Source organism: Rana temporaria, chromosome 2 (genome assembly GCF_905171775.1).
Source record: "Rana temporaria chromosome 2, aRanTem1.1, whole genome shotgun sequence".
Taxonomy (NCBI): Eukaryota; Metazoa; Chordata; class Amphibia; order Anura; family Ranidae; genus Rana; species Rana temporaria.
Genome location: NC_053490.1, coordinates 26713819 through 26739399, shown reverse-complemented (window position 1 = coordinate 26739399; position 25581 = coordinate 26713819). Strand labels below are relative to the sequence as shown.

At 42.0% G+C, this 25581-nt stretch overlaps 1 protein-coding gene across 4 annotated transcripts in view; it reads left to right on the top strand.

The window, feature by feature from the left end:
* The window catches only part of DLG2 (discs large MAGUK scaffold protein 2), a 2211856-nt gene that overhangs the window by 1506629 nt on the left and 679646 nt on the right, over window positions 1-25581 (top strand). For all 4 annotated transcript variants that reach the window (XM_040339977.1, XM_040339976.1, XM_040339980.1 and 1 more), the window contains 4 exons: window positions 5681-5850; window positions 10106-10242; window positions 15101-15245; window positions 21679-21820. In XM_040339977.1, coding sequence (XP_040195911.1) covers window positions 5681-5850; window positions 10106-10242; window positions 15101-15245; window positions 21679-21820 — 594 coding nt within the window. The remainder of the gene's footprint in view (window positions 1-5680; window positions 5851-10105; window positions 10243-15100; window positions 15246-21678; window positions 21821-25581) is intronic.

The following is a 25581-nucleotide window of genomic DNA, read 5'->3' as shown; positions in this document are numbered from 1 at the left end:
CATGTACCAGTGCCTATTATGGATACCCTTCAACAGAAAGTTCAGCTTGTAAAATGCAATTATAGCAGACCCAAACACTTTTATATGATTTGTTTCCCTAAAGAGAAACTGCTATCAAATACAAGTGACTGCATGATAAATGATCACAAGGGGCTGATTTACTAAAACAGGAAAGTGCAAAATGGTGCAGTTCTGCTGCTGCATAGAAACCCATCAGCTTCCAGGTTTTTTGTCAAAGCTTAATTACCTATTTACAGACGGCAGCTGTTATGGCAGCAGCTAGCTGCCATAACCCAAGTATCCACTTCTTCAGTGGGCGGTCCGTTTTAAGATAAAATTGTTCTCAGTAGCGGATTCGGCGCAAGATCACTTTTATCGGTGGCAGGAGAGGGGCCCCCTCCTGCCGCGCTCCGGTGCCCTCCGCCGCTTACTGGAGCCACCGGCAGAGGCAAACAAATCTTGTCCCCTGTTTGGCATGGAGTGAGGGGAAGATGGCCCACATCAGGGTCCATACCATTGCAGGACTGAAGCGACATCAAATAGTCACTTCGGCAAATTTTTTTATTTATTTTATTGCATTTTAGTGAAGATGTGAGATCTGAGGTCTTTTTGACCCCAGATTTCATATTTAAGAGGTCCTGTCATGCTTTTTTCCGTTTCAATGGTTTTTAATGAAAGTTGCAAAACATGTTTGGCATTTTGCATAAACTAAGAAAATGTGCATATATTGTATTGTAGGATTGGGGTTATTAGACTCCAGCGACAGATGCGTTTTCCAGTGAGTACACCAGTCCAGAAATGAGTTTTTAAGGGCATGGTAGCCCACTTTTATTTAAAAGCACAAAAGTTCACAAATACAGGGGGTTCCACCATTCCTTTATCTTGCCAAATCAACAGTTTAGCCTCCTGGCTATCAAACTTGCCATCAGGCCTTTAGCTTAGGCCATGGGTCTGTTCCTCAGAACCAAAAAGTTTCCTAGAGATAAGCTCAAACCTAGCTTACTCCCATTAAGGACATCTGCCTCCTGCAGACATCCACACAGCCTTCGACTTCTCTCAGAGAGATTGGGAATTTACCTGATTCCCAGGACAGACTTCCTGTCTGTAGGGTGGGGCCCTGAGCTATAGTCAGGTCACAACTAAATAGCTGAACACACAGCTGTGCAATCAGCGTGCCTTTCTCTCTAAAATATGGCGTAAACCAGCAATCTTTCCCATAGCACAGAGTCCCACCCTCACAATATATATATATATATATGAACATACACATAAATATAAAACTAAAATCATTTAATAAATATAATTGAATGTTCAAAACGTTCATCCAGTGGTCAAAAATAAGTAGTAACAAGCCCAGTCCATAAGTGATTAAATTTCAAGTGATTAAACTTTCAAGTGTCCACTTAGTCTTCTTGAACAATCTTGCTTAAGACCTTCCACCACACCATAAGTGCTCAGTGACTCCACACCCTAAGGAATTGCGCTTACCAATAGGACATGCATCGCACTCACATGCTTGGCAATACAGCAAAGTCTCCAAAGGCATTAAGCGACTCCACCAGTGTTCCAATACCTCAATGATGTTCCACATGTAAAAATAAAATGGCTCCAATAGTGAAGTATATCAAAACTATTTATTAAAAACAGCACAAGAGACCTTCACACATTGCACTCACATCTATTAAAACAAACAGAGGCACTTCAAAAGTAAACTCGGCAGTGGGCTCCAAAACCAGAGACAAACTTGCAGAAAAACGTGCACACTCGGTAGTCGGTGGTCCGAACGTAAAGGAATGTCGTGTAACCATTCCCAGACCAGTTTCGTCTAGACCACCGACTACTTGATGTATTATGGTCTAGGCAGACACAAAGTTAACCATAAGTCTCACCCCCCCCCCCCCGGCTCTGTTCGTTCTCCTCTTCATTGAAGAATTTCTGAGAGACGAAACTGGTCTGGGCGTACACGGCGTTCCATTACGTTCGGACCACCAACCACAGAGTGTGCAGTGCTTTGAAGTGAAGAGGAGAACGAACGGAGCGGGGGGGTGAGACTTATGGTTAACTTTGTATCTGCCGAGACCATAATACATCAAGGTTATTCCGCAAGTTTTTCCGCAAGTTTGTCTCTGGTTTTGGAGCCCACTGCCGAGTGCCTCTGTTTGTTTTAATAGATGTGAGTGCAATGTGTGAAGGCATCTTGTGCTGTTTTTAATAAATAGTTTTGATATACTTCACTTTTGGAGCCATTTTATTTTTACATGTGGAACAACATTGAGGTATTGGAACACTGGTGGAGTCGCTTATTGCCTTTGGAGACTTTGCTGTATTGCCAAGCATGTGAGTGCGATGCAAGTCCTATTGGTATTTATTTATATATTTACTTTTGTTCATTCACTGAACTTAGCGCTGCTATTTTGTTCACTCAAAATTATTTCATATCACTATTTATTTATTTAAAGTAGCTGCTTTAGGGTTTTCTTCAGTTTATTCTTTGGCGCAATGGGGTGTGAGAAGGTAGATGGGCGCCGTTATATTCCTTTTTTCACCATTTATTATTATTTTGCATAAACTGTTTGCCATAACTCAGTATAAGTATACAACGTGATCTTTACAGAAAAGCAAGTTATTTACTTCAGGCTAGCACAACTGTTATTGTATTATTGCAGTTCCCGGAAAGAACGAAACACTTACACAACCAATTAACATTTCTGTAGTCTAGAAGAAGAATATCGCCCGGTCCCCCTTTTCCCCCCCACCACCAGAAAGGGGAAAACCAAGACCACAAACAACTCCAGAAGAAGGAATATAAGTAAGAAAAAACACATTTCAGAGAGAAAAGTGCACTTGGTTTGGTGAACCCTGATATCTCACAGGGGGTCCGACATATATCGTATCCAGGGTTCCCACACCTTGTCAAATTGTCTCGTTTGTCCTGTAGGATCGCCGAAAGGCATTCATTTACCATGATCCATGTCAATTTATTTATAACCAAATCGAAAGAGATCATGGGTGTCTTCCGTGCTATTCTGGCTGCCGTAAAAATGAAGGCTACAAGTCTCCCTGCTTGTTTGGGTGTGCCTTCTACCGAGCGTCCCAGAAGAGCTTATTGCGGGGATTTGATTAAATTCACCAGTGTAAGTGAGAAGATAAAATTGTAAAGGCGGATCCAAAAATGTTTCACCTTGGGACAGGACCACCATATATGAAACATCGTTCCTTCCAATCCGCACCCTCGAAAGCAGGAGGGAGAGGCCTCGGGAACGAACAAGGCTATTTTTGTCAGTACCATGTACCAATCTAAACAAGACCTTGAAATTTGCTTCACTTAATGAGGTATTTATGTACAATTTTGATGCACACTGTGACGTTGTGGACCATTCGACAAGAGTAAGTGTCTCACCTATGTCTTGTTTCCACTTCTTCATGTAAAACAATTTTTCTGATGCAGAGGTCAGTATACTATAGATTTTGGGGGTGAAGCCAGTGTGCTTATCAAAGGATATACTCAAATACTGCATTGAGGTGGCCGTGGTTAAATTGGCTACGTGTTGCAAAGAGTGCAGAAAATGCACTATTTGCACATAATGAAAGATTTCTGAATTTGGGAGGAGAAACTTCTCTTGAAGGGATCCTTGTGTTAGAATCTCCTATGATCACAAAGGTTGGCTATACGTATCAAATCCTTGTTTGTCCACCAAGCAAGGGACTGGGAATTGAGACCTGGGGTGAAATCAAGGTTGCCCACTAAAGGGGCCAAAGGAGTATGTGGGGATTTCAAATTATGGGCTTTCGAAAGTCTATCCCATAGGTTTAATGAGAATGATAGCGAGGGACACATCATGACTGGTCTGTCTTTTGGTTTCAACCAAATCAGGTGACTGATTGGTTTAGTAGTATGTAAAGTTGATTCAATTTTCATCCAGATGGATGGGGGTGTTGAGGAATGAAAGCGAATTAGCTGTGCCAATTGTGCTGCATAGAAATACAGTATTTGAACATGTTGACCATATCGCCCCTTATTCTCATCTTCTCAAGAGTGAACGGCTGCTTGTTAAACTTCTGTTACTCTTGGCAACCACTTATGTCTTCACATTACTCGACATTACTCCACACGGATGCCTTCATACCCCAAAGTGTTGAAACCCACTCTGTGAACTATGTGTGCCGGTTACTTGCAATGCACGACTTTAGTAACTTCAATCCATGCAAGTACAACGTTTTAATATTTTATTTAGGAAAAGTGCAAAATGGACATTCCAAGTGAAGTACAAGCAATTACAGTCCTTCAGATGCACTCTTATGCAGATATAGGTCCTTCAGAGGCATGCTCTCCACAAGGGAACTCCCTGAACTCTCTGTCCCTCGGACAGAACTTGGACAACTATCCCATATTTATATACCACAGGATTAGTTGGCTAGACCAAGAGAACAACCTGCCAAAAGACCAAAGAATGAGGAAAGGCATCTACGCTTACCCTCCCAGCTGAAACAACACCTGTCTGGCTATTTCAGTCTGCTTACATGTGGCCTTGTAGGCTTTGGAGGACCACCCTAGCTACTCTTTCTCATATGTTATTTACAAAGGTGGCACAGAGCTGAGGAAAACTCTCCTAAACTCCTCCTTGGCTTTGAAGTGTCACATGACCCTGCCAAGGGGAAGCTTAGGATCGTGATTGGTATGACCTTGTCTGGAAGTGTTGGATAGCCCCGGTATGGCCTTGCCTGGAAGTGTTTGGTAGCCCTGGTATGGCCTTGCCTGGAAATGTTGGATAGCCCCGGTATGGCCTTGCCTGGAAGTGTTGGATAGCCCCAGTATGGCCTTGCCTGGAAGTGTTTGGTAGCCCTGGTATGGCCTTGCCTGGAAATGTTGGATAGCCCCAGTATGGCCTTGCTTGGAAGTGTTGGATAGCCCGGTATGGCCTTGCCTGGAAGTGTTTGGTAGCCCTGGTACGGCCTTGCCTGGAAATGTTGGAAAACCCCAGTATGGCCTTGCCTGGAAGTGTTGGATAGCCCCAGTATGGCCTTGCCTGGAAGTGTTTGGTAGCCCTGGTATGGCCTTGCCTGGAAATTTTGGATAGCCCTGGTATGGCCTTGCTTGGAAGTGTTGGATAGCCCGGTATGTCCTTGCCTGGAAGTGTTTGGTAGCCCTGGTACGGCCTTATCTGGAAATATTGGATAGCCCCGGTATGGCCTTCCCTGGAAATGTTGGATAGCCCCGGTATGGCATTGCCTGGAAGTGTTGGATAGCCCTGGTACAGCTTTGCCTGGAAATGATAGATAACCCCAGTACCTGTACCTCTTTAAGACAGTGAGGAATAGATCAACTGCCCTATTTAGATTTGGATAAAATAGCGACAGGGTCACATTCACCTGTATATCTGAAAATCCTTTACTTGCCGACTCCCTTTAAATATTATGACTCATAGTAACTGATTTGTTTTTATGTTTAAAGAAAATGTATGTCTTTCTCTGGCAATTCTCAGCGATGTTATATATTGTCATCTCTGTACAGCTCACAGCATGCCATCCACATTGAACTCTTGCTTTGCTTTAGTATGCTATTAAAGTTATGTGACAGAGCATTGTGCCGAAATAAAAGAAAGGACGCTTGTTTTATTTTTTTATTTTTTTGTTCTCTGCTGAATTATTTGTGGTAAACTTGCCTGAATGTGTTTTTCAGGGTCAATGACTGTATTCTCCGAGTGAATGAAGTGGATGTCTCGGAGGTGTCACACAGCAGAGCTGTAGAAGCACTAAAAGAAGCCGGTTCCATTGTTCGTCTATATGTACGCAGAAGAAGACCCATCCTTGAAACTGTTGTAGAGATTAAACTTTTTAAAGGACCAAAAGGTATTATTGTATCTATTGTAATGTATGTAAAGGCAATGTTTATATAAGGAAGGCTGATTTTTTTTCTATCTCTCTTGGGTAGAAACAAAACAAATCTCAGAAAAAAAAAGATCATAAACACGCAACTCTCCCCCAACTTTCCACCACCACCCCCGCAAACTCATCTGTAGTTGCTGAAAATACATATACAATTAACCTCTTGCCGAACGCTGCACGATAATTTACGTCAGCAGAATGGCACAGCGATATCTGTGAGCGCGTCCGTGGGTCCTGCGGACTCGATGTCTGCCAGATGCCCGCGATCTCCTCGTGGAGAAGCAGAACGGGGGTATATGCTTATGTAAATAAGGCATTTCCCTGTTCTGCCTAGTGACAGGACAGTGATCTACTGCTCCCTGTCATTGGGAGCAGTGATCACTGCCGTGTCACTTGTAGCCCAGCCCCCACACAGTTAGCATCACTCCCTAAGACACACTTAGGACACACTTAACCCCTTCCTTGCTCACTAGTGCTTAACCCCTTCCCTGCCAGTGTCATTTACACAGTAATCAGGGCATTTTTATAGCATTGATCGCTGTATAAATGTCAATAGTCCCAAAATAGCGTCAAAAGTGACCGATGTGTCCGCCATAATGCTAAAGTCACAATAAAAATTGCGCCCATTACTAATAAAAAAATATATATATATTAATAAAAATGGCATAAAACTATCCCCTATTTTGTAGACACTATTAGCTAGATTCACAAAGAGTTACGCCGACGTATCAGATGATACGCCGTCGTAACTCGGAATCTAAGCCGTCGTATGTTTAAGTGTATTCTCAAACTGAGATACACTTAAACCTTATACCTAGCTAAGATACGACTGCCTGCGCCGTCGTATCTTAGTTGTCTAGTTCCGCCGGCCGCTAGGGGCGTGAACGCTGATTTACGCCTAGAATGCGTAAATCAGCGAGATACGCCGATTTAACGAACGTACGCTTGCCCGTCGCAGTAAAGATACGCCGTTTACGTAAGGCGTTTTCCGGCGTAAAGTTAGTCGAACAAATAGCTGGCCTAGCCAATGTTAAGTATGGCCGTCGTTCCCGCGTCGAAATTTGAAAAATTTACTTAACCACTTGATTACCGCAAGATGTTAACCTCTTCCCAGCCAGTGTCATTAGAACAGTGACAGTGTATAGCAGTCTCCAAACTGTGGCCGGGGGCCGGATGTGGCCCTTTGCTCACCTACATCTTGCCCTTGGGGCAGTATTTCACCCACTGGCATCAATGATGGAGCGCCATTCACCCTACTGACACAATCAACTGGGCATTATTCCTCTTATTAAAAACCAATGATGGAGCACTAATGCTGGGGCACGTTCTGTTTAGTATTATCACTGATTAATGTATAAGTGTCACTGGTAATGTCAGTGTCGGTTAGTGTACCTACCAGCCAGTGTCAGTTAGTGTCAGATTGTCTGCCACACTATCACTCCCACTATAAGTCGCTGATCACCACCATTACTAGTATAAAAAACATAATTTTTTTATAAAAATGCCAATAAAAATGCCAATATATACAGTATATACTGTACACACTATAGCTTTCACACAAACCAATCAATATACACGTATTGGGATTTGTTTTTACCAAAGACATCCAGCAGAATACACATTGGCCTAATTCTAATTAATATAACCACTTGCAGACCAGAAGATTTTCCCCCTTAATGACCAGGCCATTTTTTGTGATACAGCACTGCGTCACTTTAACTGACAAACCGACGCTGTACCCAAGCAAAATTTTAATTTTTTTCCCCATAAATGGAGCTTTCTTTTGGTGGTATTTCATCAATCTGCGGTTTTTCTTTTTTGCACTTTAAACAAAAAAAGACTGACAATTTTGAAAATAAATATATTTTTTGCTATAATAAATATCCTCAAAAAATAAATAAAAAACTAATTTCTTCATCAGTTTAGGACAACATGTATTCTTCCAAATATCTTCTACACATTGATTAGTTTTCGCTAAAGTTATAGGGCCAGATTCACAAAGGGGATACGACGGCGTATCTCTGTTTCTATCTATGCGACTGATTCAGAGAATCAGTTACGCATAGATAGCTCTAAGATCCAACAGGTGTAATTGTTTTACACTGTCGGATCTTAGGATGCAGTACCGCGGCCGCCTCTGGGGGGTGTTTGCGTCGTAAACCAGCGTCGTAAACCAGCGTCGCCGCTAGTCTAGTTTCCCGTCGCAAATTTAGTCGTCGTTTTGGGTGCCCTAACTTTAGTCCGCAATCGTATTGCTGTCTAAAGTATGGCCGTCGTTCCCGCATCGAAATTTAAAATTTAACGTCGTTTGCGTAACACGTCCGGGAATACGGAAGTACGCTACGCGCGTCGCCGTTCGAAAAAATGACGTCACGGCGTGCAAAGCACGATGGGAATTGCGAAACAGAGCATGCGCAGTAGGTCCGGCGTGGGAGCGTGCCTAATTTAAATGGCACACGCCCATTTGAATTGACCCGCCTTGCGCCGGAGGCCGCCGGCGTAGTTTTCATCGCAAGTGCTTTGTGAATCAGGCACTTGCGGTGAAAACTTGCGGCGGTGTAACGTATCTACGATACGTTACGCCGTCGCGATTCTACGTGAATCTGGCCCCTAGCGTCTACAAAATAGGGAATATATTTATGGAATTTTTATGATTAATTTATTTTTTACTAGTAATGGCAGTGATCAGCGATTTTTAGCTGGACTGCGACATTGCGGCGGACTAATCGGACACCTTTTTGGGTCCATTGACATTTATACAGCGATCAGAGCTAAAAATGGCCACTGATTACTGTATGAATGCCGCTGGGATGGAAGGGATTAACACTAGGGGGCGATCAAGGGGTTAAGTGTGTTAAGTGTGTTCTCTGGGAGTGTTTCTAACTGTGGGGGGGGGGGCTGGGCTGACTGGAGGAGGAGAGAGATCGCTGTTCCTAATCACTATGAACAGTAGATCTCTCTCTACTCCTCTGTCAGAATGGGGATCTGTTTTTTTTACATTGACAGATCCCAGTTCTGGCTCTCATTCCCGTGATCGTGGGTGGCCGGTAGACATCGCGGATGCCGGCCATGTGTGTTGGGTCCCCCGCCGTCTTGGGGGAGCCACGTACACCTATGCCTCTTTGAGGGAATGTGCCGACCTGCCACCATATAACGTTGGTGGCTGGTCAACAAGTGGTTAAAACATTATTTTTTAATTGGATAGGTTTTATATCATTTAAATAAAAAATAAAAAACCCAGATGTGATCAAATAGCATAAAAAAAGCTATATTTGTGTAAAAAAAAGCTATACATTTAATTTGGGTACAGCGTTGCATGACTGCACAATGGCCAATAAAATTAGCACAGGGGTAGATTCAGTAAGCAATTGCGTCTGCGTATCCATAGATACGCAGCGCAATTGCTTAGTTGCGCCGGCGTATCGACTGCTCCTGATTCAGAAAGGTCGATACGCTAAGATATGACTGGCATAAGGCTCTTATGCCGTCGTATCGTAGGCTGCATTCTTACGATGGCCGCTAGGTGGCGTTCCTGTAGTGGTCAGCGTAGAGTATGCAAATTGCATACTCACGCCAATTCACAACCGTACGCGCGCCCTGCATTCCCATTTTACGTTGTTTGCATTCGTCGGGTTCTGCGTAAGGCTGCTCCTGCTATTAGCAGGGGCAGCCAATGCTAAGTATACCCGTCGTTCCCGCGTCGCGATTTTTAAAAATAACGTTGTTTGCCCAAGTGAATCGTGAATGGCGCTGGACGCCATTTACGTTCACGTTGAAGCAAATGACGTCCTTGCGACGTCATTTACCGCAATGCACGTCGGGAAAGTTTCCCGAGGGAGCATGCGCACTACGTTCGGCGCGGGAACGCGCCTAATTTAAATGATCCACGCCCCCTACGGGATCATTTAAATTACGCGCGCTTACGCCGGGCAGTTTTCCAGAGCGCACACGCAAATTACGGAGCTACTGCTTCGTGAATGAAGCGTAGCGCAGGTAATTTACGGAGGCGTAGCGTAAAAACGGTACGCTGCGCCTCCGTAGTAGTGCGCGCCCCTACCTGAATCCACCCCACAGTTCTGAATAGCAAAAATGACCTGGTCATGAATAGGGGTAAAACCTTCTGGTGGTCAAGTGTTTAATCTGGCACTGTGAATATGAATGTTGTGTCTTCTTAACTAATTATATCTTGTAACTAATTACATGTTTGAACCCAATACAGGTTTGGGTTTCAGTATCGCGGGAGGAGTTGGAAACCAGCACATTCCAGGGGACAATAGTATTTATGTAACCAAAATTATCGAAGGAGGAGCAGCACAAAAAGATGGCCGCCTACAAGTCGGGGATAGGTTGCTGATGGTGAGAGTGACCGCTACACAAAGTTTTTACTTTCTAAATTTGAGGCTTGATCACCAAATACACCCAAATGTATGCCTTCATTTTTTACCAGGCATGGGCGGGTTTTTTTTGTCATTGTGTCTAATTGGAGAGGTTTTTCAACCTATGGTTGTCCCATAGCCAAAACAGGAAGTGCGAGGTAATCCCTCCAAAGTGAGAGAATACCTGGTTGTCACTAGAACTAGTGTTCAAATTAGATCTAAAGGGGAAGATTTTCCCCTTATTCTTGTTCTAGTGACAACCGAAAATTTGGGATTTTTTTTTTCACTTTCACTTGTGGTGATAATGATACATGGAACAATTAAAGAGAGAATTAATCTTCCTAACAGGGGGACAGACAGCAATAAAAAACCGACAGGTGATCCAATCCCATTCTACGCTATCCCAAATAAAAAAAAAGCTTTCCCCTTAGTTATACCTTAAAGAATAACTCCACTTTTGTTGGGGAAAAAAACAACAATTCCCTCTGGGTGATTAATGTACATCGCAGGGGATTTTAACACACTCTTACCTAGATTCAGGTAGGGGTGCGCAACGTTAGGCAGGCGTAGCGTAGCATATTTACACTACGCCGCCGTAAGTCAGAGAGGCAAGTACTGTATTCACAAAGTACTTGCCTCCTAAGTTACGGCGGCGTAGCGTGAATAGGCCGGCGTAAGCGCGCCTAATTCAAATGAGGATGTGGGGGGCGTGTTTTATGTATATTAACTGTGACCCGACGTGATTGACGTTTTTTACGAACGGCTCATGCGCCGTCCGTGTACATATCCCAGTGTGCATTGCGGCAAAGTACGCCGCAAGGACGTATTGGTTTTGACGTGGACGTAAATTACGTCCAGCCCTATTCACGGACTACTTACGCAAACGACGTAAAATTTTCAAATTTCGACGTGGGAACGACGGATATACTTAACATTGGCTACGCCACCTAGGGGGCATGTTTATCTTTAGGCGGCGTATCTCTTACGGAAACGGCGTATCTTTACTGCCACGTGCGCACGTACGTTCGTGAATAGGTGTATCTAGTGATTTACATATTCTATGCCAAACTCAATGGAAGCACCACCTAGCTGCCAGCCTAAATATTGCACCCTAAGATACGACGGCGCAAGCCGTCGTATCTTAGATAGGTTTAAGTGTATCTCTGTTTGAGAATACACTTAAACTTAGGACGGCGCAGATTCCGAGTTAAGTCGGCGTATCTACTGATACGCCGGCCTAACTCTTTATGAATCTAGCTATCTGTATCCGATTCCTACCTTTTGTTGGCTGTTTGTTTCATCATGCCCTTTGCAGACTGATTCTGAATGGGAGGGCCTGGTTCATTATAATCACCTGTCGTACTCTATGTCCTAATGAAAAAAAGTTGCAGGGTGTGCATCCTTTTAAAAATGTTTAACGCCAAAACTGAAATTCCTATCAAAAGGGATGCCTATGTCCTATGTGCTTCTGAGGCACTTTTTATCATCTACTCTGGAACTGTCCGGTTTCTGGACAAGTTGTCAAATTCCTCCATGACACTATATTGGTTCCCCATTAACCTTGCACCCTAAACTGTGCCTGTTAGGAATATTTCCTGATCCAGACCTAGACAAATTCACCAAAATTTTGTTGCATGAAAGTTTTCTGCCAGAAAAGTGATAACCATACAATGACTGAGGGCCATACTGTACCTTTCGAACGTTCCACCTGGATGCTCAAGATAAACAATACTTTGCCCTATAACAAATTCCTACATACTCATAGGGGATGCCCGTCTAAACACAATGGGGTAGATTCAGAGAGAATTTACGCCGGCGTATCTATAGATACTCCGCGTAAATTCAAATCTGCGCCGGCGTATCTTCTTTCTGTATTCAGAAAGCAAGATACGCCGACATTAGCCTAAGATCCGACTGGCATAAGTCTCTTACGCCGTCGTATCTTAGGGTGCATTCTCACGCTGGCCGCTAGGTGGCGCTCGCGTCGTTTTTGGCGTAAATTATACAAATTACCTAGTTACGCCAATTCACAAACGTGTCCCGGCGGTAGTTTTTTACGTCGTTTGCGTAAGTCGTTTTCGGCATAACGTTGCTCCTGCTATTAGGTGGCGCAGCCAATGTTAAGTATGGACGTCGTTCCCGCTTCGAAATTTGAATTGTTTGCGTCGTTTGCGTAAGTCGTTCGCGAATAGGGCTGTACGTAATTTACGTTCACGTCGAAACCAATACTTCGTTGCGGCGTACTTGAGAGCAATGCACACTGGGATATGTACACGGACGGCGCATGCGCCGTTCGTAAAACACGTCAATCACGTCAGGTCATAACACATTAGCATAAAACATGCCCCCCCTTCCACATTTGAATTACGCTGGCTTACGCTGGCCCCATTTACACTACGCCACCGCAACTTACGGAGCAAGTGCTTTGTGAATACTGCACTTGCTCCTGTAAGTTGCGTCGGTGTAGCGTAAATACAATACGCTGCGTCGCCGTAACTAGGCGCCCATCTACCTGAATCTACCCAATAACATTATTATCTGTATAGTTACGCGTTAATGCTCATAGTTTAATGTTTAAATGGGGAAAAAAAGGGATGCCTAAAACTTGACTCAGTGTAAACAAATGAGAAGAAGTGGGAGGCACACCTAAGTGTAGTATTAAAGACACATGTATTGCACAAAGGTATTGCACTCACAGGAATGAAGATAGTTTGAGCATGTCTGTTGTCATTAAGGTAGTCCTTCGAGGGGTGCCCGCTGTCTGATTTTCACTCCTGGGGTCCAGATGTCTGTTGGATATAAGGCTGGGAATCTGGAGGCATCCAGAAAGTCCAGGGATTCCAAGCTGTCTGGTGTGGATATCACAGAACCACCAACACCCCCAAGAAGAAAGGTTGGGCCTTGCAATGTCCAGGGTATGTGTGACCATAAGGGTCCGCTGCCTGATGGTGTCCTGGTATCGAGGTTAATGAGGAGCTCCTCTGATGAGGAAGAGAAGCCAAGTGTTGGGAGAGATTTCCGACCTTAATGGCCAGTCACCGTGCTGGGAAGAGTCAGAAGTCACCCGACCATAGAAAACTCATCAGAGGAGCTCCTCATCAACCTCCAGACCAGGACACCATCACCCAGCGGACCCTTATGAGAAACAGTAGGCATCAAAGCAATCACCCAATCTCACTCCAAATCTCATAATCATTGTATTTTTTAATATTCCACGTATTGTAAAGCCGCAGCATTTTATTTTTTAATTCATGTACAACTTAAAAGAGAAGTACGTTTTTTTTTCCCCCCAGATTCATACTTACTTAGGTGGATGCTGCATCTGTCCCCTGCCGCCTCTGCACTGAGAACCGAGCGATCGAACACTGCCAATGGCTCGGTTCTCACAGCTCCCCAAGCAGAGATCTTTCCACTCTGCCCCCCCTGCGCGCTCACTGGAGCGCTGAGATGTGGAGGGGTGGGGAGTGGCCGTCTCAGGCTCTCAGCGGCTCGGTATTAATATACCTGGTGGGTCCAGGCTTTATTGACTGATTCCTGTGACATCAGCAGAGAACGGACGTCAGTCCGCTGTCTGCTGAAAATGGGTCACAGCAGTGCAAAACTAATTGCAATCCTGTGACCCTTATGCCGCGTACACACGATCGGTCAAACCGATGAGAACGGTCTGATGGACCGTTTTCATCAGACCAAACCGATCGCGTGTGGGCACCATCGGTTATTTATCCATAGGTTAAAAAAAAGCCAACTTGTTTTAAATTTAACCGATGGATACCTAACCGATAGAAAAAAAAACATTGTTAGTAGGCACGTTCAGAATCAAGTCGACACATGCTTGGAAGCATTGAACTTCATTTTTTTCAGCACGCCGTTGTGTTTTACGTCACCGCGTTCTGACACGATCGTTTTTTTAACTGATGGTGTGTAGGCACGACTGACCATCAGTCAGCTTTATCGGTTAACCGATGAAAACGGTCCTTCAGACCGTTTTCATCGGATGGACCGATAGTGTGTACAGGGCATAAGGAGAAGTAACGCCAAACAAGCTCAGGCTGGACCTATCCTTTAAGTGCCCCCATCCCCATATATTTATACTCACCTCCCTCCCTCTGTGGAGCTTTCACTGAGCTAAGGAATCTCTTCGTAATCAGTGCAATAAAAGGATTCCTTTAGAATGTGATTGCACAAATTTGGGCAGGTTGCTCAAAAAATAATTGTTACTAGCAAAAAAGTCAAAGAAAATTCAACCAACCTCAAGTTTTTTTTGTTGCTGTATCAAATGATGGTTTTCAAGTGCAAGATCATTATAATCCATCTAATTTACATCAAGAGTTTGTTATTATGTGTGTGCCCACTATAAGGCTACTTTCACACTAAGGCACTTTACAGGCGATATAGCACTAAAATTGCGCCTGCAAAGTGCCTCTCCAGTCACTTCAATGTGAAAGCCCGAGGGCTTTCACACTGGAGTGATGCTAAAAAAAGTCCTGTAGGCAGCAGCTTCTTTGAGGCACTTTAGGAGCAGTGTATACACCGCTCCTAAAGTGCCCCTGCCCATTGAAATCAGTGGGCAGCGGCGCCGAATCACTGGCAAAGCGCCGCTGCAGCAGGGCTTTTAACCCTTTTTCAGCCGCTAGCGGACGAAAAGGGACGCCAATACGTCGGTAAAGTGCCACTAAAAATCGCGTCGCTTTACCGCCGACGCCCCAGTGCCTCAGTGTGAAAGTGCCCTAAGAGTTTCAAAATTATGTCTTGCACCTGTTCAAGATGACAATTTGCTGCATGCAACTGGTTGTAGAAACATAATGATTCAACAAATGTATTTCTCTTTTTTCCTTTAGGTTAATAATTACAGTTTAGAAGAAGTGACACATGAAGAAGCTGTAGCCATTCTGAAGAACACGTCAGATGTAGTTTACATAAAAGTAGGGAAACCCACAACAATATATATGACGGATCCTTACGGACCTCCAGATATCACTCATTGTAAGTACTTTGTGGAATGTAATGAACTTATATTAAGACAAATCAGTTGGGTCCTGCACTTAGTATGCGGCGGGCTGTGTCCTCCTCTCCTTTCCTCCTGTGTCCTCAGGGCAGCAACAGCGGCGGGTCCAGCTCCAGTGTGTCTCCTCTTCCACAGCGCTAGGCATCCAATAGGTCTCACTGACCTGCCTCCCGATTGGCGGGGAGAAACTGTAGCGTGAAAATAGCAAAAATTAATTCACTATGGTCACACAATTGGGTGGGATCGGGGTGCACTCTCTGTGCCCCGAGCTCACCCTATTTTGAAGCCAACACACCCCCGCCCCCCCACCATAAAAATGTATGTGCCGGTGTCTTGAAAGGGGTCAGGCACATGGATAGGGAGGACGGCAGAGGTGTTGGGGGGGTGGCGGCCGTGCGCCCACAATCCTTGGGCCGCCCCTGTATAAGTCGCTGATCACCGCCAATGTCATAGATTGTAGACACTATACGTTTCGTACAAACCAATTAATATAAACGTAGACATAGCAGAATACATTTTGGCCTAAATTTATGAAGAGTTTATGAAGAGATTTTATTTTATTTTTTATGGATTAGTTTTATAACAGAAAATAGACAATACTGTATGTCTTAAAAAAAATAGGCTTGTTTTCTTTATATAATAAAACATAAAATAAAACAGTGGTGATCAGTGTTAATTTCATCGACTAAAACGACTAAAACATTTTAGTCGACTAAATGAATACTATTTTAGTTGACTAAAATATGACTAAAACTAAAATAATTGAAATGATTAAAATATGACTAAAAGTAAAATGACATTTTAGTCAAAAGACTAATGCCGCGTACAGACGGTCGTTTTATGCGATGTAAAAAAACTACGTTTTTAAAAACGTCAATTTCATTGACCGTGTGGGGGGAAACGTCGCTTTATGTCTTGTAAAAAACGACAAAAAAAAAATTGAAGCATGCTTCAATTTTATGTGTCGTTTTTCAAAACGTTGTTTTTTGTGTCACAGAAATTGACCGTGTGTAGCAAAAAACGACGTTTAAAACAACGTTTTTGAACCCGCGCATGCCCAGAAGCTAGTTATGAAGCGAGCTTCAATGGAAAAAAGTGGTGGAACGTAACCTCGCTTTGCTAGAGCATTGTAAAAAAACGATGGTGTGTAGGCAACGTCGTTTTTGAAAATTGAAGTTTCTAAAACGTCGTTTTTTACTTCACAGAAAACGTCGTTTTTTTACATCGCATAAAACGACCGTCTGTACGCGGCATACGACTAAAACTAAATTGAAATTCGACTTCAAAATTAACATTGGTCTGTAGTGCATGTTCATACCTCAATACCATAAATAATAACATATGAGATTTTTCACTCCAGCAGTATATAACGAGTTTGGAAATTGTAGAGACATGTTAACTAATGCATTACAATTTAATTACACTCATTCTATTTTAGACGACTAAAATTCGTTTTAGTCTACTAAAATGTACTGGAAATTTAGTCAACTAAATATGACTAAAACAATTGCAGAAGACTAAAATGGGACTAAAACTAAAACTAAAATGCAGACGATCGGAAATTCCAGCAACAAAACCGTGGATTTTTTTCCGACGAAATGTTGGCTCAAACTTGTCTTGCATACACACGGTCACACAAATGTTGTCGGAAATTCTGAACGGCAAGAACGCGGTGACGTACAAAACGTACGGCGGCACTATTAAAGGAAGGTTCAATACCAGTTGTGTTAGTAGAAGTTTAGTGAGAGACAATTCGCGGTTTTCAGCCTCGTGCTTTTCAGTCCGTTACAGCGTGACGAATGTGCTATCTCCATTACGAACGCTATTTTTACCAGACCGAGCGCTTCCGTCTTGTACTTGATTCAGAGCATGCGTGGAATTTTGTGCGTCATAATTGTCCACACACGATCGGAATTTAGGAGAACCGGTTTTGTTGTCGCAAAATTTAAGAACCAGCTCCTAAATTTTTGTTGTTGGAAATTCTGTCAGCAAATGTCCGATGGAACCTACACGCGGTCGGAATTTCCGTCAAAAACCTCCCATCGAACATTTGTTGTCGGAAATTCCGACCGTGTGTACGCAGCATAAGACTAAAACTAAATCGAAATTTGCTGTCAAAATTAACACTAGTGGTGATCAAATGTCACCAAAAAAATAACTCTATTTGTGTGAAAAAAAAATGATATCAATTTAATTTGCGTACAGTGCTGCATGACTACACAATTGACAGGTAAAGTAGCGCAGTGCTGAATAGCAAAAAATGCCCTGGTCATGGAGGGGGTAAAGCATTCTGGAGCTCAAGTATTTAAAGGTGCCCAGCAGAGCACAATGGCAACTGAAGGTTCCTAGTGTGTCCAATCTAAGCAAGCTTGTAAGAAGTTTACTTTAACCACTTCCCGACGGCCGTACGACTATTGACGGCCGCAGGGTGGTTCTAGTTCTCTGAGGCACCGTCAATTGACATCCGTCCCTTTCCGCGTTCCCCGCGCGTGCTCCCGAGCGCGCAGCGGGGAACTGCTGTGCTGGCCGTGTCCCTTGGACACAGCCAATCACAGATCGCCGTGAACGGCCAATCAGAGTGGCCGTTTGCTATGCGATCTGTGCGGCCAATGAGAGATGATCTCATATGTTTACATATGAGATAATTTCTCATTGCCGGCTCTCACAGACAGCGGTGCTGTCAGGGAGAGAGGAGACCGATCTGTGTCTCTTGTACATAGAGACACAGATCGGTCACCCCCCCAGTCACCCCCCCTCCCCCCACACAGTTAGAACACACCCAGGATACTCATTTAACCCCTTCCTCACCCCCTAGTGTTAACCCCTTACCTGCCAGTCACATTTATACAGTAATTAGTGCATTTTTATAGCACTGATTGCAATATAAATGTGAATGGTGCCAAAAATGTGTCTAAAAAAAGTGTCCAATGTGTCCGCCATAATGTCACAGTCGCAATAAAAATCGCAGATCCCCGCCATTACTAGTAAAAAATAATAATAATAATAATTCTGTCCCTTATTTTGTAGGCGCTATAACTTTTGCGCAAACCAGTCGCTTATTGCGATTTTTTTTTTTTTTTTTTACTAAAAATATGTAGAATACGTATCGGCCTAGACTGAGGATAAAATCAAAATAATAAATAAAAATTGAGCTATTTATTATAGCAACAAGTACAAATTTTTTTTTTTTTTCAAAATTGTCGCTCTATTTTTGTTTATAGCGCAAAAAATAAAAACTGCAGAGGTGATCAAATACCACCAAAAGAAAGCTCTATTTGTGGGAAAAAAAGGACGCCAATTTTGTTTGGGAGCCACGTCGCATGACCGCGTAATTGTCAGTTAAAGCGACGCAGTGCCGAATCGCAAAAAGTCCTCTGGGCAGGAAAGGGGTTTAAGTGCCCAGTAAGGAAGTGGTTAATGACCTATATGAATATATATGTTCAAAATAGGGGTGAGCTGTGAAAACTGGGTAATACAAGGTAACATATGTCCTTCAACTGCCATTCTGAAGAATTAGTATCCAAGGAAAGGATACTGCACAATTATATGGCAAATCCACACAATCGATGTATTTTCTGCTGCAGTGAAAACAAAGGTGCATAGGTAAGTACTTAGTGGTAAAACAGGAAGGTTTTTCGGGTCATTTGTTATGATCACAATACGTAAATTCGTATATGTATTACGTTTGCAGGACCTCCCCTACATCGAAGACGGAAAGGGGAATCTCTGTTTCCATTTAAAACGTTTCTCAGAAGTATAATACGATCTATGTAAAATGAATAATTGCGTTTTTGCATAGTGGACAACGATACACTAGTGAACTATTTCTACATCCATTTTCAATATGAGGAAAAGATGATCTGCACTCCAGTCATTGCTCTTGAAATAAATCATTGTATTTATTAACAAGCCACAGTGAACAAACGCACAAACGGACTAAGGCCTTGTAGGCTGAAACACGTCAACAAGCCGCAGTGAACAGCTGCAACTGAGAACAGTTGACACGTTTCAGCCTATAAGGCCTAATGCCCCATACAGACGGTCGTTTTTTGTGATGAAAAAAAAATGACGTTTGAAGTGATGAAAAAAAAACGACATTTTTGAAACTTCATTTTCAAAAACGATGGAGCATACACACCATCGTTTTGAAAAATGATGAACAAAGTGACGGCACTCTAAAGGGGAAGTTCTATTCGCCTTGAGGCTGCTTTTAGCTGGTTACTTGTTAGTAAAAGATGATTCGTGCTTTTTTGTCTGTTAAAGCGTGATGAATGTGCTTACTCCATTATGAATGGTAGTTTTACCTCCCGTCTCAAAACTTGCTTCTGGGCATGTGCGGGTTTAAAAACGTCGTTTTGCCCACACACTATCATTTTCATTGACACAAAAAATGACATTTTGAAAAACGACACAAAAAATTCGAGCATGTTCGAATTTTTTTTTGGTCGTTTTTCTGAAGACATAAAACGACATTTTCCCCACACACTATCATTTTAAATGACGTTTTCAAAAACGTCATTTTTTTTTCATCACAAAAAACGATCGTCTGTATGGGGCATAATGCCGCGTACACACCATCACTTTATGTGATGAAAAAAAATGACGTTTTTAAAAACGTCACTTTAATTGACTGTGTGTGGGGGAAAACGTCGTTTTATGTCTTGTAAAAAACGACCAAAAAAAGTTGAAGCATGCTTCAATTTTATGTGTCGTTTTTCAAAAGTGCACTTTTTACTTCACAGAAATTGACCGTGTGTAGCAAAAAACGTCGTTTTCTAAGACGTTTTTTCATCCACGCATGCCCAGAAGCTACTTATGAAGCAAGCTTCAATGGTAAAACGTGGTGGAACGTAACCTCACTTTGCAAGAACATTGTGAGAAAAACGATGGTGTGTAGGCAACTTCGTCTTTGAAAATTGAAGTTTCAAAAACGTCATTTTTTACTTCACAGAAAGTGTCGTTTTTTTTCATCACATAAAGTGATGGTGTGTATGCGGCATTAGTCATAACTAGACATGTGCACAGCAAAAATTTTCGTTTATTTCTGTTTGGTTTCTGTTCGTTTATCGTGATTCGTAACGAGTCGTAATTTCGTAAGACGGTAGTTATCGTATTCGTACTCTTTAGTATTTTCGTAACACTCTTTTTTCCGTTTCCGTTTTTTTCTGTTAGTTTATTTTTCGTTGAATCGAGATTCGTATTTTCGTTATATTTTGTATTCTGCCGCGTTCGTATTTTTAAAATGATTTTATTCGTTTTTACGTTAGTTTAATGTTCGTTGTTTTGCTATTCGTATTTACAATATATTTTCCATCATGCCGCATTCGTATTTTCGTAAGAAATATATTTTCGTTGCTTTATGATCATTCGTATTTTCGTGTCTAATTTCCTTTGATTGTAAAAACGTACTTTTGTAGATTTTATTGCATTCGTAATTCTGTTAGAATACATTTTACGTTTATTCGACACACTACTCGTCGTAATTTTGTAATTTGTACATTACTGTGATTGACCTGACTGTCTTAGTTGGCACACACACCCTGTCTAGAATGAAGTCTGACGTAGAAGAAAACTAAAATATGTCAGATATTACAAATACAAATCTAGAAATTAGATGCACTGCAGTCTAACACAGAAAAAGAAGCTTATTGGGGGAAGGAACAAACCTCTTCAGAGGAAAGGGACAGCGCTCAGTGGCTATTGGTCAATGTCCAGAAATATTTCAGTACTAACGAAAGCTAATTTACATTATTTTGTATTTTCGTTGTTTTCATTTCAGTTTTCCGAAGATTCGTCATTTATTTTTCGTTAGTTTTGATTTTCATTTTTTTAGTCTTTGTTCGGCATTTCGGTTGTTTTCTTTTCGGTCTTCGGATATTAGTAAGTTTGCATTTTCGTTCATTTTGTTTTTCGTAATTATTATTTTTTTTGGGTTCGGTATTTTCGTTGTTTCTATGTTTTCGTTTCTTTCATCTTTTGTATCTTCGTTGTTTTTCATATTCGTTATTTTGAAAATATCGTTATTCGTTATTAATTGCGCTAAACCATTCGTTCATTCGTATGTTAACGAATCAACTAAAATAACGAAAATTGACGGAAAACGTATTAGTAACTTAAAAAATTGCACATGCCTAGTCATAACTGACTATGGCCTTATAGGCTGAAACACGTCAACTGTTCTCATTTGCGCTTGTTCACTGTGGCTTGTTAATAAATATGACGATTTGTTAAAGAGCAACGACCGGCAGGGTGCGGATAATCTTTTCCTTATTACTCAACTCAGCCAGTGACTGTGGATCGAGCACCCGGGAGCTCTGATTTCTATGTGATGTATGGGTAGTACCACTGACTTTTTTGTTTATATTTTCAATATGAGCCCTGAGATAACACACAGTTTTCATTCATCACCAGCATATTCTCCTCCTCTGGAAAGTCACATCCTCAGCAGCGCTAACAATGGCACACTGGAATACAAGAGTCCTCTGACGCCACTCTCTCCAGGAAGATATTCTCCTATCCCAAAGCACATGCTTGTGGAGGATGACTACACCAGGTCAGAAAACGTCTTACATATCTTTTATTTTTAACACAAGCTGCCTTGTAGCGTCAGTATCACTGTGTGGGGAGGACGCCTCCTTAGACTGCCATTGACATTGTAATGTTTTGTTTTTTTGCTGTGGACTTTGAGGAATTGCTGAATGTCCTACAAGCTTTACAGTACTGTGTGTGCTTTATATATTTTGGGATGCACTGTAACTTACTTAAATAAACTTAGGAACATTACTCTGGCTTTCTCCATTACTTCCAAAGAAACGATGGGTCAATTAATTTCAAGGTCTTGGCTGGTCCAAGGAATGTGTTAGCATAAGTTGTACCAGGGCTTGACAAAAACCCGAAGCTAGATAGCCAAGTCTCCCGGGTGAACTCCAGGCATGTGTGTAAGAACTGTATGGACAGAAATACATACACTCTGGCAAATAAAACAGCTCCCATATATGTTTTTTTAGCTGTTCATTTGGAGTTCACCTTTAGAAAAATTACACCTGAGAACCAGCTTGTTTTTAAGCCTTTTGTTTCGCCAACTTAAGATTGTTTCCTGGTTTCTAAAGCATCTGCTGGTTCATAGGTTTGATTGGTCTGCTCTTGAGATTGGCTTTCATTTGTCCACCCCTGGCTTATGCTAAACAAAAATCTATAGTATGTATTGAACATTCTTTCATTTAGTATCCAAGGCTACGGTCTTTTTTTTTTGAGATTTAAATAGTAGAAAAATTTGATGAGCTCTGATAAACCATGGTATAAAAAAAAATCTTCGGGACATATTGCTACCTGCAGGATGCTCGGGGAACAAATATTTAAACCATGTAACCTAACAGAGGACCTCACTTTTGTCCAATATTCTCGGTATATCATATGGAAAATGTTTCAGATTTTTTTCAAGGTTACATAAGATAATGGAGCCATTTTCTTTACAATCTCTAATCACACGGGCCCTTCAAAATGTAGTTCAGAGAAATAAGGAGACTTGTTCAAATAGAAATTAGCATTGTTGGCAATTGCAACCAATCAAAACTTTGTATGTACTGTATTTTTTGAACACTAATATAACAGGATTGGTTGATTAACACAGGCTGTTAGGGGCAACCTCCAGACTTGCAAAATGTGCGTTACCTTTTGGCCTAACAAATATTTCAACCTTAAACACAAAAGGGCTATTAATACATGTTTTTACACAAGATTTACATTACTTTCACCCAACTGAATCCAGTTGAAATTAGAAAAAATATGTGAATGTATGGTGTAAGCTGAGCGAATCTTGTTTGAAAACACCCAAATGATGGATGAAAAAGGTCCACAAATGTCTTGTATCTCAAGGCCTTGAGGGTCAAACAAGGCAGAAGGCATCAGTTTTCAACCTCTGTCAGTCATAAAAAAATTATATTTTTTATTTAATTTACCATAAAAGTTGGAAATTAAAGTGTGTGATATAATAAAAACAACTCAAGTGTATTATTAAGCTCAGGGAATTTCAAACATGTTAAAAAGCCTAAAATAACCTAAAAAATCTCTATCCAAAATAGCCTGCGTGTACAAAATTACTGTTTACGGTGCCTCAAAAAGGCATTCATACTCCTTGAAATGTTCCACAATATGTCATGTTACAACCAAAAAGTAAAAGTTTGTTATTAGTATATTATGTAATAGACAAACACAAAGTGGTAGAAAGTGGAAGGAAAATGATAAATGGGTTTCAATTTTTTTTTACAAATATCTGAAAACTGTGGCGTGCATTTGTATTTATCCCCCTTTTCTCTGATATCCCTAACTAAAATCTAGTGGAACCACTTGCCTCCAGAAGTCACCTAATTAGTCCCCCTGAGTTAATACTTTGTAGAACCTCCTTTCGCTGCAAATATAGCTGCAAGTCTTTTTGGGATGTCTCTACCAGCTTTGCACATCTAGAGAGTAATATTTTTGCCCATTCTTCTTTGCAAAATAGCTCAAGCTCTGTCAGATTGGATGGAGAGCAACTCTGAACAGCCATTTTCAAGTTTTGCCACAGATTCTCAATTGGATTTAGGTCTGGACTATGACTGGGCCATTCTAACACATGAATATGCTTTGATCTAAACCATTCCGTTGTAGCTCTGGCTGTAGGTTTAGGGTCGTTGTCCTGCTGGAAGGTTAACATCCACCCCAGTCTCAAGTCTTTTGCAGACTCTAACAGGTTTTCTTCTAAGATTGTCCTATATTTGGCTCCATCCATCTTCCCATCAACTCTGACCAGCTTCCCCGTCCGTGCTGAAAAAAAGCATCCCCACAACATGATGCTGCCACCACCATGTTTCATAGTGGGAATGGTGTGTTCAGGGTTGCTTTTTGGGCAAAAAGTTAAATTTTAGTCTCATCTGATCAGATGTTTGCTGTGTCCCCCACATGGCTTTTCACAAACTGAAAACAGGACTTCTTATGGCTTTCTTTCAACAATGGCTTTCTTCTTCTTCTTGCCACTCTTCCATAAAGCCCAGATTTGTAGAGTGCACAACTAATAGTTGTCCTGTGGGCAGATTCTCCCACTTGAGCTGTGGATCTCTGCAGCTCCTCCAGAGTTACCATGGGCCTCTTGGCTGTTTCTCTGATGAATGCTCTCCTTGCCCAGCCTGTCATTTTAGGTGGACGGCCATGTCTTGGTAGATTTGCAGTTGTGCCATACTCTTTCCATTTTTGGATGATGGATCGAACAGTGCTCCATGAAATGTTCAAAGCTTGGGATATTTTTTTATAACCTAACCCTGCTTTAACCACTTCCGAACCACCCATCCCACATATGCTGTGGCAGGGCGGCCCGGCTGCACGGACCGATGTACCTGTACGTCGGTCCATGCATGAGATACAGCGCACTCACACTGCACACCGCGGGAGCTATCCCACAGGTCCGGCGGACTCGATGTCAACCTGCCACCCGCAATCATGGTAAAGAGAGGCAGAACGGGGATCCGCCAATCTAAACAAGGCAGATCCCCATTCTGACAGGGGGAAACTTCTGTTTCTAGTGATCAGGAACAGTGATCTCTGTGTTGTCCCAGTAAGCCCATCCCCACACAGTTAGAACACACCCAGGTAATACAGTTAACCCCTTGATTGCCCCATAGTGTTAACCCCTTCCCTGCCAGTGTAATTTATACATTGATCAGTGCATTATTTTAGCACTAATCACTGTAATAATGTCACTGGTCCCCAAAAAGTGTTGCTTACGGTCAGATTTGTCCGCCGCAATGTTGCAGAGGTGATCAAATACCACCAAAAGAAAGCTCTATTTGTTGAAAAAAAAGGATGTCAATTTTGTTTGGGTACAACATCACACGACCGTGCAATTGTCACTTCACAATTATGTGCCACTTTGTTTTGGTCTATCACATATAATCCCAATAATATACATTTACGTTTTTGGTTGTGACAGGATAAAATGTGGAACATTTCAAGGGGTATGAATACTTTTTCAAGGCACTGTAATTACATTAGCCCTGACATGAAATTCTTCTGCCAGTCTCCTTCTTGTGCTTTTTAGAATTAATGGTCACATAAACACAGCAACAGGTAGCAAGTAGTATGACATCAAGGTGTCACTAACAATCAAGGCTTTAAATCAGAGTTTTACAAACAGGGCTCCAACATCGGCTTCCAATAAAAAGTTGAAGAATAGATTTGGTAAGAGGCTTTCCTTAGAGAAACACAACATGTTTTGACAACCATCTGACCTAGGTGCCTGAACTAAATTTAAGCTGTGATGACCTTATCCTAATGGTTTTTCAA